Source organism: Electrophorus electricus, chromosome 6 (assembly GCF_013358815.1).
Source record: "Electrophorus electricus isolate fEleEle1 chromosome 6, fEleEle1.pri, whole genome shotgun sequence".
NCBI lineage: Eukaryota > Metazoa > Chordata > Actinopteri > Gymnotiformes > Gymnotidae > Electrophorus > Electrophorus electricus.
Window position 1 is genome coordinate 20,249,534 of NC_049540.1, and position 16,251 is coordinate 20,265,784.

General features: G+C 40.6%; 1 protein-coding gene across 4 annotated transcripts in view; it reads right to left on the reverse strand.

The window, feature by feature from the left end:
• gria1b (glutamate receptor, ionotropic, AMPA 1b) overlaps positions 1 to 15,602 on the reverse strand; it is a 41,862-nt gene extending 26,260 nt beyond the window's left edge. For all 4 annotated transcript variants that reach the window (XM_035527269.1, XM_035527268.1, XM_027000127.2 and 1 more), the window contains exons 1-3: positions 15,194 to 15,602; positions 14,879 to 15,013; positions 4,795 to 5,034 (exon numbers count right to left, since the gene is read on the reverse strand). In XM_035527269.1, coding sequence (XP_035383162.1) covers positions 4,795 to 5,034; positions 14,879 to 15,013; positions 15,194 to 15,275 — 457 coding nt within the window. In that variant the 5' untranslated portion in view covers positions 15,276 to 15,602. The remainder of the gene's footprint in view (positions 1 to 4,794; positions 5,035 to 14,878; positions 15,014 to 15,193) is intronic.
• Between the last annotated feature and the right edge of the window lie 649 nt (positions 15,603 to 16,251).

The following is a 16,251-nucleotide window of genomic DNA, read 5'->3' on the forward strand; positions in this document are numbered from 1 at the left end:
TCACAGCAAGCCAAGCCAGTAAAGAGTGTGAAAGTTGTTTCTCTCTCTTTCTCTCTCTCTCTCTCTCTCTTTCTCAGCTACCACCATCTTTCCTCCCAACTGCTCTCCACAGAGTGCTACTGCAGTACCCCTTTCAGTACCCCTTGAGCAACCGCTTTTGCACAATTAATCTTTGTATCAGAATCAGAATCATAATCAGGTTTTATTGCCCAAGTGCATTTGCACATATGAGGAATTTGTCTTTGGTCACACAGGGGTTCATAGTAAATAGTACACAGTATACAGAAGACAGTAGGTAACAAACAGAGCTTTACATTTTATAATTAGTGAACTAATGTACAAACATGTTCTAGTAAGACACAAACTTGGCAAAATAAACCATAGAGATGAAACCATAGCTGGCAATGTTCTGCTGTCTTCCACAAAATATACCGTATGAACATTTGTACATCTCAGACATCATGCTGTGAGCTTGATTGTGACTTGGGAATGCTGCAGTTTGTCTCACACCGTGGCACAGGTGCAACAGAAAAACGAGCTTCACTTAAATCAGCTAGGGACACCGCCAAGATACTAAATGAACGACTTGTTCTTGGCCTGCTCATGTTAAGCAGCTGATAGCTTGCTCCATGAGAGAGAACTAATGAGTGAATGAACCACTGACTGTTATTCAAATAGAAGTTATTTCCCCATCATGACAGCTTGTCTTCTACACAGCAAACAGAATGATATAATTAGATTTATTAAAGACCCCCTGTTCTATTTTTGTCTCAGCTGGATTTGATTTTCAGGTGAAGGCTTCACACTTGGCGCACGACTTTGACTACATGTAAATGCATTCGAGTCACTTAAAATGACTCCATTTCCTTCTAGTGGCCTGTTTTCTGTAACTAACTCAGCTGATTATTTCAAATGGATGATTATAAACAATCAAGACCTCTGAAGTGAATTAACAGCTCAAGACAATATTCTAAGTGTTAGGTTACACAGAGGGAGATATCTTTTGGAAAATGTCAAGCTTTCAAAGGATATTTTTGAAGTGGCTAAATAGAAAATGTTTCTTTTAAAACCCACAGTATCTTTTTTGAGCAAGTAAGTGACTCGTTTATAAATATCGAACTGCACTGCTGTAAACTACGTTCAATTGGGTGATCTCCAGCTTGTCATCTATAGTGCTGGGCTAAACATTCTTTAAGCAATTTGTCAGCACTCACTGACTACATTTCTGGCCTTTAAAAAGGAAATTCAGGCAGGGTTCTAAGTGAATCAGGTGAGCTTGCTGACAGACTCTATCTTGAAAGGCGAAGATCAAAAGCTATGCATTTTAAGCAGATAAATCATCACGATCGCTGTGCAATGATAAACCACCTCGTCAAAATAAAGGGAACGATAAACTTAGCGGAGTTTCCACTTCAAAGAAAATACAGAGTCTTAAGTTCTGCCTGAGGCAGAGTTCATTGCACCTTTAAAGTAGACAGAAGATCAATAATAGCCATGGGAGTGTCTACAGACCCGTTTGCAAGCACTGCCTTCTGAGAAGCCCAAGACCGAGTAATACAAACAAGCCCACAGATCAGATGCCACTCCCTGGGCACTAGCTTTGCAGCTACTGAAAAACAAGGCAGTGCTAGTTTGGCCTGAGACATAAGTGCAACCTGTCTGGCACCTGTGATTAACTGCCACCAAGCACAATTCATGAAAAAGACATAAGTTTCCTACTTAACAGACTAAACTGATATGCGAGTTTATATCGATGGCGTGTTGCTGATCATGGGGTTCAGACAGTGTTTACTATCATGAGGGGTAAAGGTAGATGATGAACACTACAGCTGTAATTCTGAGACTCGGCTTCTTGAGTTGAAGCTAAATGCGAGGAAGACACAGGTAGAGGCATGGTTGCTTGTTTCTGTTCACATCCTGTTGTAGAGGCCGTGAGCTCATATCTGAGTAAAGCAGAGGCAGACAAACAGTTTTGTGCTTTCACACAGTATACACCTTTGAAAGGCTAAGCAGTGTCCTATATCGGTCTCCTGCATTTCATTACAATAATACATTAACAATGCATATCATTTACTAAAAATGTAGAGGTATATTTAGACATGGTTGGAATTGCTATATAAAAACTACATTGAGAAAGTAAAGACAATATGGTGAAACAGTAATCAAACTTTGTATCCAAATGTACAAAGCCTATACATATGTGCAACTGAGACTACTTCGGCAATACATTTTGCAATTACACTCACACAACAAAATTATCATTCAAATCGAATTTCAACTGCATATGTTCAGTAATCCACAGTAGCAACTTTCTACCTCTGTAGGCCTGTTGGAATATCAAGGGTGGGTTGGGATTCCCTGCTTTTTCTGTGCTCTCTCAATTTCTCATCTCCAGTGTAGTAACTGATTAAGCAGATATCTCGTGATTATACTGGATGCTTTGTTTAGGCAACAAAGAGCTGACATCCTTGGTTGCTGCCAGTAACAAAAGTAGTGTTTGACTACATATTGGAAAGCCTCCCCAGCTTTGGCCACGCCTCTGCTCTGAACTCTCCAGCCACCAGTGTGTGCGGACACATTCCAGCAGGTCTCAGCAGCTGTGAAATTGTCTCACACCAGCGAGCAAAGTATCGTTATCGCCCTGCGAGCAGCACTAACCTGCAGATAAGGTGGGTCAACGCGAGTGCACTAGCGCGAGTGTACCAGCGCGAGAGGGAGACGGACGCCACGTCCTATCTGTCTGGTGTTTTTGTGTCATGTTACGCTACTGCAGACGATAAGAGAGGAAATGGAGGAAGCCACGCTAAAGGGCTGGATGGGGAGAAGGTGTTGAATCTCCCCACTGCTCAAACTCGGGCATTTACCAAATCATGTGCCAAACACTAATTTCTATCCATCTCGCTTGGAGGCCAGTTTTCACTACCATCATTAAAGCTGGCTGTGTATTTAGAGGCAGTTTGCCCAACTGGATCTTTGAGGAGACAACAGACATATTAGAGCTGTCCAAATTGTTAGTTTAATTTTGTAAACATCAGCAAGTTGTGCTCATTTAATCACCTCCAGACTACATAGGAAGGTCATTCCCCCATGCCATCAGTGTAATAAAGAAGTTGCGCACATGGATAAATATGGTGTGGAGAGTCTTGGTGGGGAGTAGTCAGGATGCAATCATTTAAGAATTAAAAAAACCTATCCTTACTGCTTCCCCAAGGCTCTGTGAAGCTTAGAATGAGGCTAACAGCAGTAACAACATAAAAAGAATTCTGTTCACTGAGGTGTTAAGACTGACAAATGTAGAGGCATGTTAATCCACGTGGGACACAATAGTCCTGAAAATAAGTACAGTCATGACATAGTAATTGTAAGTCGCAGTTTCACTCCACCTTTGGTAAGATTTGGATAACATGCTTGAACAGAATTTCTTTATGTTAAACCTGCCTGACCAAGCCTCAACACCCCTCAAACCTCCAACCTCCGCCCAGTTCCCCCAACACGTACACACACACAGACATGCACACACACACACACATACACATCGCATGCACAAACAGAAGAGTTATTTAAAAGGTTCAAAATAGCCCTGAGCCAGAGCACTGCTGTATCTTTGTATCCAGGCAACAGGAGAGCAGTGGGAGGTTCCAGAGGTGTTTCGACTGGAGTGTCACAGAACAGTCTCTCACCTTGATCAGTGCAACGATCATGAGCTAGACGCAAGCATGAGCTAGACGCACACCTCAGCTAATGCCTGGATCACTGTGGTCATGGTTTTGTATGCAGACGAGGGAAGTAGGTTTTACACAATGCCTCTTGTGCTTCTCTACCTCCCTCCCTTCATCTGGCCTTCTCTTCTCGGGTTTGCCAGTCACTGCTGCAGGTATGTCGTGAACAGAATCAAGAAATCTCACAAAGGAGATCCAAGGAATGTAGCACCTTTTCAGCGAGTCTTGAATCCCAATGCCCCTCTAAAGCTGTATTAGACTGCAAACTGTTCACAATATGGGTGAACGAAATAAAGCTCTCAAATGAAACCGCTTAACACAAAACTACAGATGACACGTTTATTTCAAAGGTGCCACCCAACACTTTTTTCACTAGACACCTTTTTTGAGCTTCTCATTTTACACATAGGGTCTCCCTTTAAACCAAATTATATTTTTTACATAATAATTACCTAATACTTTACATCTTCTTCATACTTTTAGGTATAGTTGTGCAACCTATGATTATAAGTACATAATGGATGTGTAATTGAAGTTATGGAAACTTAAGTAAGGCACTCCTCCTCCACAAACTGCCTGGCTAAACACAATTAGCAATGCTTCCACTGGAATATCATGATTACCAAGGAGCCATGACTAATATTACTGCACACTAAACACTAGAAATGTCAGACTACAGTAAGAGCACATCACTCTCAGAAGCTAGCCCAACAGCACTCTACAACATCAAGCTCTTCCTCATATTTCTACATTACGGTTCTTACTGTAAGCTCTAGAATGGCTTGTTATAAATTATTATATTAGCTACATCGTACACGATCCACCTTTCCATACTGCAAACCTGAAAACCTCATAAAACTATTTGTCCTTGATCGGCAGTGGCCTTATAATGGTGCAACAGAGAAACCAGCACAGAAACTCTGACTCTACCTTGGGATTGGTTATATTTCCTGAGGCAGTCATAGGGCTGTGCATCATTCTTGTCTTCATAGAAACATGCAGTGTCATGCAGTGCAGATTTACAGTTCTCCTAGTCACTGGCCTAGTTTTTTTTGTTTTTCAGGGAGCTCCCTACCTGATTCGGAGCTGTACATGTAGACAAACTTGGTCCACTTGTAGTGGTCCACGAGGGCAATGAGAGCATCCTGTAGCTCAGGCCGCAGCTGGATCACAAACTGGTTGTTGGTGTCGATGGGGAAGCTGGGTGTGACAAAGCAGACGTGCAGAGCCCCGCAGAAGGACATCAGCATGTTCATGGTCTTCTTGTCGTACAGGCCGATGATGGCGTAGACTCCTTTGGAGAACTGGGAGCAAACTGGTGGAAAAGCGGCAACAGAGGGTTAGAAGTGTAGGCCTTGAGGACTGCTCAAGTTCATACATCATTGCACATGTGCAGAGGAGCTGAAAGAAATGAGCTATCGACGGAAGATCAAAGAGGTGCACTGAACATCATTTAATTTTAGCTTTGCTTTCCAAGGAAATGATAAGGCACTTTACGGATGAGCATGGATGTTTCAGATAAAAACTCAGCTGTCCTCAGTCGTTCTGCTCTGATGAATCATGTAACAGCTCCTGCAAACAAGGCTTGCCAGACAGTAATTTCCATGGCATTCTGTTCTAGTCCTAGTCTAAGAATTTCCAGACATTGCCCCATCAGTCAGGACAACTCTGTCACAACATTCATTTGCAACAACATTTGGAACATTCACCTTTACCTGCAGGCTCAATGCTAATGCATGGAAAATAACTAAGAACATTTACAATATATATCTCCAATATAACAGTACATTGTTGTATTACTGGTCTCATTAAATCAACAATGAGCCAAAAGAGTGTCATATTTGTCATTAACAAGTGAATCAAATAGCCTAAAAATGTTTCATTTAAGTGAAGCTCCTTCACTCCCACAAACCGAGTTATTACACTTGACCCACCGAGTCCAGCATCGAAAATCCTCCTCCGAGGACACGATTCAGGGCAATGCTGCTACAGTGACACACACAAATGCAGAATCTAACCTTGGTACAAGCAAACTTCCCAATCAAATAGGATCAGCCCACTCTCCTCTGGGAATAACTGCACTAGTAGTGAGCTTCTACTATTTCACGCGCCACCCACCACCCTTGGCTTCATTCATACATCATTGCCCATACAAATCAGCAGTGTTCTCCCAACTGCTGCACTGACAGTGCAGATAAACAAATGTTCTTCCATTACTTCAATTGGCCTCATTGTTGCAGGAGATCTACAGCAGTGGTCGGTTACACATGGCTGCTAGCTTGATCATTCAAACGTTATTTGAAAAGATAACGTTGCATGTCCATGAGCACGTATTATGCATTGAGCACATTTTTGTATCTTGTCTTTCCCTTTTCAATGTCAGATAAAAAGAAAGCATACACCATAACATTTAACGGAGTCCAAGGCAGAATTGCTTGGGCAGACTGGCAGGGTGCGATTCTTCTGTGACTCTGAGGCTGTGCACACAGGGTTGAGCGTGTGGCAGAGTCGGACAGGACAAAAAAAAAAATCAGCTTTCCAGCCTGAGGCGATGTAGCAAATGCTGCCATGTTTGCGACAGATGGGTCCAGAGGTGAGCGATCCTCTGATGGCCGGCCTCCTCTGCAGAGATTTGAGGAGAGCGACCATATCGTTCTGTGTCTCTGTTCTCCCTGCCTTTAGTTACAGGGAAAAGCAGAGCCGCATGGATGTGGTTCCAGAAAGGACCACAAAGCAGCGGGCATGTTGGCCGTTCATACTGCGTTCGGCTTATGGCCAGGGTGCCGTTCCTTTATCTTCCAAAAGGAGTCATCCCACAGGCGCAGGTTTCATATTATTATAAGCAGTGGGGAGGCGCTGAGGGTGTTTTTTTTCAGTTGCTATACTGTCGTGAGAAAAGATTAGTGAACACTTTGAAACTATCACAATTTCTGCATTAGTGGTGGCCTGAAATACGAACTGACCTTTATATAAATCACAATAAATTTATAATAAATATTTAATAAAAATAAATGTTATTATTTAATGAATGCCACACACACATGACAATTAATATTGCCATACATTTAATGAACAAATATCATGTTTTCATTCAATTTATGAACAAATGGTTTAAATGATCAAAAAGATCTTTGATGAAAAATGCAACAACTTTTTGGCAATAACTTCAAAGACTTACTGCAGCTTCTCATCAGTTCGCACAGTGTCCCATTCCATTAAATAACATTGCTACTGTTCATGTAGAATTTTGGGAGGTCTTGTTTCAAACCAGTCCACAGCATGTTTGTCGCATGGCCAAACCCCTTCTGAATATTAGATCACAGACACGGGGACATTCGGCCGTAAAATTTCCTGATACTTGGAATTCATTGGTTCCATAATGATTACAAGCCATTCAGGCCCCGAGGCAACAACACAGCCTGCAATTACTTTCCATCCACCACGCTTCATAGGCATGAGGCTGTGGTGTTAACAATTGGTACATTTACAAAGAAGCTAAACCTTTGTCTGAACTGCCCACAGAACTCTGTTGCAAGAGCGCTGCAGAACAGCCAATGGGTCTTTAGCCAACTTGTGCTGGACCTGTGAACGCAGACTTTATCAAGCACAAGAAATGCCTTAAGAACCTTAGTTGCTGCCCCAGGATTCTTTGTGACTGGAGAATTCGCTGTTCTGCACTGGCGCTGACCTCTTTGGCTATCCGTCTTTTTAGCGGACTAGTAACGATGCAGAATTTTTTCCGTTTGTGAAACTTCCTGTGAAATAATGGAAACCCACTCAAAGTCCTGATGGAACCTTTTCCAGTCTTATGAGCTTCAGAAATGTTTCTTCTAAAGCCCCCTGAAACATCTGCTAAGGGGCCCTTTCTGCTTTCTGTTGTAAAGAATGGATAACAAAAATTTGCTTTTTTCTGACAGGGCAGATCAAACGCATGCCTGACTCTCTTTTTGAGGGGTCATTATCCTAAAGGTTCACATATTTCTTTTACATAAATGACCTTGGATATTGTATTTTTTAATTATTTATATATAAAACATTTGTTATAGATAAAACACTGTCATGTAAAATGTTGGTTAAAAAGCCTTTTTTAATTAATCTGATTTAAATGAAGATAATTTGGGTTTACAAACCTTTTCTCACATTTGTAAGGTCGAGCTGGTCCAGCACCATAATCATTTCACAAACACAGAGATTGTAAATTGGAGGTCTGCCCTTTGAAAACACTCCACATGACTCAGTATTGAATGCTTAACACACAGCCTGAAATTTAGCTCTGCGCCTCAAGTAAAAAAAAAAAAACACCACAAAAAATTGTAGTAAAGTACAGAATGTTTCAGACAGAGGTTTTTCATCAGGTGTGCAAGCAAAGTGCACAGTGTACTCTGTGTACTTTACTACAACTTTTAATATGTCCACATCGCTTACTACAGTACTAGTTACTTATCTACAGTTACTTTCCTAGAATCTTTTTCAGACTTTTATATATATATATATATATATATATATACACACACACACACACACACACACACACACACACACACACACACACACACACACACACATTTCATACAGTCTTTATTATTATGGAATTTCTTATCACTTGGATCAAGGTTTATGTCAGATAAGTGGGCCATGCTGCTAGCTAATATTAATGTCTGTAAATGCTATCTTATTTAATTGTTATCTTAGTTAATTGTATCACCTTACATATGAAGTGTATACTAGCTTGGTCAACTGCATCCAAGTCAACATTAGCATCGATGTGTTTGATAAGGGTGCTAAGCCAGCTTGCTGCGAGCTGTGTCATCTCATTCATCCTGTGCTATCAGTAAAGGACAGAAGCCTGCCGGCCCTTTCAGTTGCACATCACGAGATTAACATGCTTGATCTTCAAAGTCTCCATCCCCAGCTGCCTCCATCACCACCCCAGGACAGGTTCATATTCCCAGTGGCCAACCACATCAGACTAGTGAGATCCTTGTCACACACAATCAACAGTGAGATGCCTTGAGCCGACCTGTACTGCAAGAGCCAAAGGCAGGCCGCACTATCTGACGGGGCTTTTTTCTTTAATCTGGAAGGGTTGGAAGTTCTCGCTAAAGGCTCCACATCTGATCCATAAGTAGCAATATATAAAATAATAACCTGTAGCTAAAGACAGAGAGCTGGATGCCCTTTACATCAGGACATGTCATTTTCTCCCTGAAGTCTTTCATCATGTGCTGGCTTCACCTTTGCGGCAGACATGCAGGTAACACCTCCTTAGTACTTGCTTAGAGTAGCTGGGTTATCCGCACGAAGGCCCCACAAAGGGCTGCTTGTTCGGAGCCTGGCCCTGATGTAGGCCGACTCAATGGGCCCCTTTGGAGTGTGCCTGATTGACATGCCGCGGACATTTGCCCTGGCTGTCTGTCAGGGTGATACGTGGAGGGATGAGGGCCCCAGGACGCCCGATCAGACGAGTGTGTGAGCTGGCTGGTGTGGAGCCTTACAGCACAGCAGGTGCCCACCTCTGCACACCCAGATATCCATCACATATGTCTGAAAGGAGAATCTAAATCACATATACAATGTAAGTCTGTCTGCCAGAATTATAACGATGACGATGGAATTTTTTTGACAGGGTAATTTAGAAAAGATAGATTAGCTAATCTCGAATGAATAAAACAGCATTGTCAGATTGTTAGTAGCTCTGCTCACTTGGAATGTCCTTAGGAGTCAGAAAGCTCACATTTTCTTCAATGTATTTGTAATTGTATTTAAATTATTAACAACTATTTCTCAACAGTTATTCTGTTCTACTGTGTTTGGCCATACATGGTGTACCCCTTCAAAGTAAGAATGTAAGGTCAAGCCCTCTTCTTGCATTGGTCTCTGGGGCACTAAGATATGAGGTGAAAGAAGAATTACCAAAGTCAAAGGAATGAGTTCCTTCCCTTTAAAATGTCACGAGGAAATGTTAAGTGTAGTGTGTTACAACTCACGCATGACTGGAGCACACAGTGACATAGTAACTGTGTGTTATTACGGCCAGCTCTAATCAATGTCAACAAATGCTCTGCATCTCGGTCAGCGTGACCATCCAGGAGAACACAATGACCACAATAGACCAACTACATGCCATTTTTAAATAACAGCATTTAGCATGAAAGCTGACGTTATAAATACCAGCAATTAGAACAAGCAAGGCTTTACTGCACATTTATTTTCTGTTATCCGTGTAAAAACAACATTCCTGCAACAACAAAAAAAGATCAATAGAAAGAACAAACAAAGAACAAACTGCATCCAGATTCATTCTTGTTCCCTGTACTTTTTGCTGAAGATTTTCTGCATGCTGAAATCAAGCATCACTGGCTTCCCACCACTAACTACAGCAATAACCACCAATACTGAACACAGAAATAAACAAATATCTCTGAGTGGAACAATATCCTGTCATCTCTGGGTCCCTTTCTTCTGTTCCTGTCCCTATACTGGGATCACCAACAGGGGGGTTAGCACTTCTTTAGCATAATGACGATGTCTTACTACCATATACTGCAGTGTCCAATTATCTACTTCTCCTTAATATGGTAATTCTAATCACTGCTCCCAGTTCCACTCTCAGGAGAGAGCTCACCTTACTTACACATGGCCAATCCCATCCTTGCATAAATGGATTTTTAACAACCACACTACCCTTCTATTCTGCCCAGGCAGGCAGGAGGAGTGAAGCAGCACAAGAGCAAGAGTGAAGCAGTGTGTTCTGAAGTTTGCGAAGTAATCGCCTGAGCTGTGATGTGATGAATAATAGATTAAGTGGCGTTGGCTGTGCCAGGTGATAAGTGGTGCTCCACAGAGACATGGTCACTCAGACAAGCCGCCTTAGCCTCCTGTCAGAGGAAACCTGCATCGCGCCAGGTGTACGATAGCGTAATCCGTCCCCCTCACATTCCTGCAGCCACCCTGAGCCACATATCGAAGTGTTTTTGACAATGCGCGCACGCTTACGGGAAAAACTTTACACTGATCCATAAGATGATAACAATAATGTTTAACAATTTTTGGTTCTTGTAGTGAATATATATATATACACTATACATACATTACGAACAGCTGCATCGTATTAGCAACATCTGGTTTATAGGTGAATTTTCTATGTATAATTACAGACTGCAGCCCAGATGTTGGCATGCACCATTTTACAGCCAGTTTCTAACCTTCTCACTGGTCAGTTTCTGACAGGATCACTGCTGACCAGATACTATTTGTGTAGCAGTCCATTCTAAACTGCAGCCAAAATGACATGGTTATGCCATAGCAGTGGGTGTTGTACTGTTATGAGTGTGTCAAGCACAGCAGTGTTGCTTAACATCAGTGTAATTTTTAGGTTGAGAGTGCCACATTATAAATATCCAGCCAACATGGTCCTGAAACTTGCAATCAGTTGGAGGATGGCTAACTTGTGCATGTCAACAGATGGACTATAGTCTCAGTCCCTAACTACATACACACAGTGTTTCTAATAAATAAATGCCTCTAAAAAAAAACATTATGTGCTAGGTGTATAAGGAAAAGTACACAAAGGAAACCCAGGTCTGCTCACAGCTGCTTATGCTATTGCTTTGGTCTGTGTATAGTAGCAGTCTTGACCTGGTAATGTGTTAATCTGTATGACCGTGGACAGAACCCTTCTTAATATGCACATTTCAGCGTAACATAAATTTAGGCAGTGGGCAGCACATCGCTTGTGTTTTAATCATCTTCAATGACAGATTATGATAATGTGCATCTTCACTACAGGGTATTGTGACTAATAGACTTCATTTGCATTCTGCATGTCAATTTAATAGTTAATCTTTTTCTGAGGAACTGATTTCAGCAAGGACAATAGCTGATGAGTAAATCACACACACATACTGAGTAAAATGAGCATGAATTTAATAAGTTAAACAGGCATCTGTATTACTGCAGCTCTGCAGGTGCAGGTGTTTCAGGACATTTTCAGGAACTCTTCGAACTTATAAAAGAATCCATAAATGTAACAGCAACTACTTCCAATTTTTTGCTCTCATTATTGTACTTTAGTATACTAATTTGTAGAGTTTGATCACTGTGTTCAGTTAAGACTATGGCTTCAAAGCATCTACGCACTACGGTTAGGCGATGTCTATCTAACTGGCATATGACGACGTGTAGAGGGAAATATCGCGACAGATGATGACATCATGGGGTGGGGTTTGTCACTTATAAAGGTATTGTACTTTTTTTCTACTTAATATAAAGTGGTCAGTAAAGCCTTTATTCCACTTTTTAGGTAGTACTTTTAAATATAAATGTATGCTCATGTGGAAAAAACCTTTTAACTCCACTGCCATGAATTTGTTTTCAGTGCCAGAGTATTGTATTGCACATAATACAAAATAAAAACATATATATATTTTTAATGCTTACATGAATAAAAGTAATTCTAAATAAAGCATATTTAAGCATTTTAATGTAAAAGGCTATATAAAAACCAAAATTAAACTACAATAATTGAATACAATAAATGAAATGGCTGATATATGGTTTTCATTAGAAGTACTCAACACTCCATTAAATACATATTCATCAGTTATTCAGCTCAGGTTGATCTCAGGGTAAGTAATAAGTAATAAATATAGCTAGTTTTCTACTTTAAAGCAGTGTTACGAACTATAGCTGTCAGGCATGTACACCGCTATCGTTGTGGAGGGGTGGCAGGGTGGGGATCTGTTTTGTGTGTGTGTGTGTGTGTGTGTGGGGAGTGGTGGGTTGGTGGGGGGTGGTTGGGTTCATCACGATGCTGGATAAACATCGTGATGTCTATCAGCCATCATAGATGGATCGTCTATCAGCCCAACCCTATTAAGCACAATGAACAAAGCACAAAACCAATAAGAATAAAACGCATTCACCTATTCAGCTTTACAAGCAAGAAACATTTATTAAGTATATGTACTTGTTTCTTACCAGAACAAACAGGTAAATATTATGTTAATGATGTTAATATTTGTTAATATCATTAATGTGTTCAGGGAAATTGACAAACCTTTCTCTGATTAGGCTTCCAAAATGATTTTATGCTTTCCACTGTCTTTCTGATAGCACTCAGTCCTCTCAGGCTTACTTGTGCTGATGTTATGTGACTTGACAGAGCATATAAAACAGAGTAAATAAGATAGGGACCTTATTATGAAGCACAGAATGCTATTCTGCAGGCCTTAAAAGCATGCTACTCTCACCTATTTCATCATATTCAGCAGAGCAAGGCTAGACACAGCCCAGTGAAAACACTCTCTGGTATTGTAGGTAATAGGATTTAAACCTCTGGCTTTGGCACAATAGGATGTCATGTCAATTTATACAGCAATGATTCAACATATGATGATATTTCACCTGTTATCTTATATACAACAAATATTATCAATTAGTATTGATATTATTATCATTACATTCAGGAAGCCAATTTTACATTTCAATTCAAAACAAAACCTAGCAAAATGAGCTTTATACTAAACATTAGCTTGGCTTGTATAAAAATCTCTTATATTTAGTAGTGTCTTTCAGCAGTGACCACAATACATGGGAAGGCATTTTAACAACCTCACAAATATTTTTATTGGCTACATAGCTTCACAAAATGGACTGAGCCTTTAGAATGCATTGATCATAATCGATGTTTTATTACAGCCCAATAATGTAATTAGTGCCACATAATTGCTTTTCACTTCAGACATAAAGATGCAGTGCCTACTCATTACTCTGCTCTGAAGCCCTTCCCAACAGTCTCTACGTTCACACCGAAGCCAGTCACCCTCAGGATCAGTCACCAGTATCTACACAGACCAAAAGGCCAATTACGTTACGTTTCCAATACACCAGCAGGTATCACACTGAATATCTTAGCGCACCACTTGCATGCAATTAAAAAAGCATGAACAACTCCACTGCCTGCAGGGCACTCGGAAGCACCGTGACTGTTCTGCAGTGATGCCTATATCCGAGATTGATGTGAAGCGTATATTCCCAATTTGCATATGTGCAATTCTAAACCATACACCATACAAAAGCAGCCTGCCACACTTTGTGGAGGTTCCCCATCCACACTGGACCCCCTGACAGTACCCCTAAAGACAGCATCAAAATCAAATCTTCTTGGATGAAGGGGAGCCTTACCACAACGGGCGCTGCACACTGTACACAGTCTGTATCTCAACCTGACATACAACGCAAATTGTCTGATTCAACTGCATCTTTTACACAGACAAGAAGAAGAACATGTTTTTGTTAGTGATTCCAGTTATATTATATCCACGAATCATAAACTTCAAACAAGCGGCACAGTCTGAGAGAGACTAAGCCAGGTCTCGGTGAGGATCCTGTCATCGACCTGGCTGTCAAGAGCTAATATCAGTGACATGCAGAACACATCTCTCACCTTCACTCTTAATAATCACAATATGTTTTGATGTTAAAGTATTTGTCAGGTAATGTAAATCATGTTGTCATCTTCTAAAATTAAATACTGGTGCGGGTAATGTCAGTGTTCGTAGGAACATCAGGTTTGTTTATTCTGATAGATAATTGTTCTTAAAGATTAAAAGATATCATAATTTTCAAATTCTGCTGTGGTTATTCCAGCTAAATATGTAATCACAATCAACGTTTAATGGATAACAATACATTAAAAATACATTTGGTACAGTCACAACCGGAATATAAACCGTGGCAAAAAAAGAAGAACAATCAGTCTGTTCTTGTTTAGGAAAATGCAGTTCACATATATCGCAACCCCTCAAGGGGTGAACTGGCATGACGAGACTATTATCTTCACTGCACAACTTTGTGCGAAAAGAGCTTTCGTCATACAGTACGTTTCGCAGGCCGTACCTTCTCTTTTTCACTTGTCTTAAAAGGCTGTCCTTGCTCATCTATACTTGTTTCACGCTAGTCTATCCTAAAGTCACCCCGTTTTACAGAGCATGGCGAAAATGCTTCATCTCAAATTACAGTCTAATAAATGTAATAATAAAAGGCGAGCTCTTTGGCGCCTCCGTCGCTTGTACATCTATCAACATCTAACAGGTGACAGACAGAATTACGTTCCCGCTTCTTTATTCAGTGAAATATGTCACACGAAGAGAACTTACATGCGTATGTCATGGCAAAACTGCTCCCGGTATCAACCATGTCTACTTGCGGTACCAGTTTAGGGACTTCTTGGTGCTGAGAGAGCGCGAATCGAAAAACCTCATATTCGTGAGAATCGGTTGGGAACAAACCCCCTGTTGAGACAAAATGTGCTCATTTAGCAATAACGTAATGCAAACCTTTAATGCAAGCTGACTAAAGAATGTTACTTAGACTTGAATTAATGCTAAGCAATTCAAAAACTTTATTAGCACTCTGCTGTTAAAATAAACCACGGCGAAGATGAAGACGCAAAGACGCACGAATCAACTCACCTATGTTGATATTACTTGGGAAACCTGTACATGAACACAACCCAATCAAACTGATAAGGAGTAAGGCCAAGCTTTGCGGCATATTTCCTTTTGCATTTGCAACGGAAAATGAGCCGAAATCCAAACATATATCCCCAAGTGCATCCGTTAGTTCTCTTACAAAGCACCCATAGCACTGACAAGCGAGCTGAACGTATGGCAGAGACTCACACGAAGGAGCCTCTTCGCGCTCTCTGCTTTGCGCACAACCCTCTCGGAAACAACCGTACCAACTAAATACGCGTGACTCTCAGACCTACTTAGAAATACGAAGATTTAAACGTGTCGACACCAAACAGGATCACGTTCGCTTTTTCCTAACACCATCAATGCATTCTGTCGGACATCGCCTCTTGATTTTCAGCGTGGTTTTGGAAATGTGCCGTTGAATGAGACTTGATATATTTGAACTCATGCGCAGACTGTACCATTTGGATAGTTAATGTTCCTCAGCCTATATATAAATATGAGGAATTTAACTTATCACCAAATATTGACATTACCAATTCACCAAAACAAAACAAAAAAAGTATTATTATTATTATTATTATTATTATTAATAGTAGTAGTAGTAGTAGTAGTAGTAGTAGTAGTAGTAGTAGTACCAGCAGTAGCAGCAGTAGTAGTAGTAGTAGTAGTAGTAGCAGTATTTTTAGTATAAGTATTTACATGGGAGCTAGAGCATGAATATTCACAAAATTGTGTGCTTTTCTAATACACTCAAATAACTTTTACTTAAAACAAGTACCTTCATATCAGTCCTTCCTATCAGCCTTTGAGCGCTGTTCATGACTTGCGTTTTTCTGAGATTTGTCAACAGAAGAGGTGAGCCTCCTTCATTCGGTGTAGTGCTAATGAATATGATAAGAATACGTTTCACTGCTAGGAATAATAGGCAGAGCTATGCATTCAGTAATCGGAACATTTTATAATAAGAATGGTTAAGATGCAATAGTTATTTGAAAAGAATCCTGTACGTATCTTACATGTAGGCCAATTACATTGTAAGAAAGCTTATT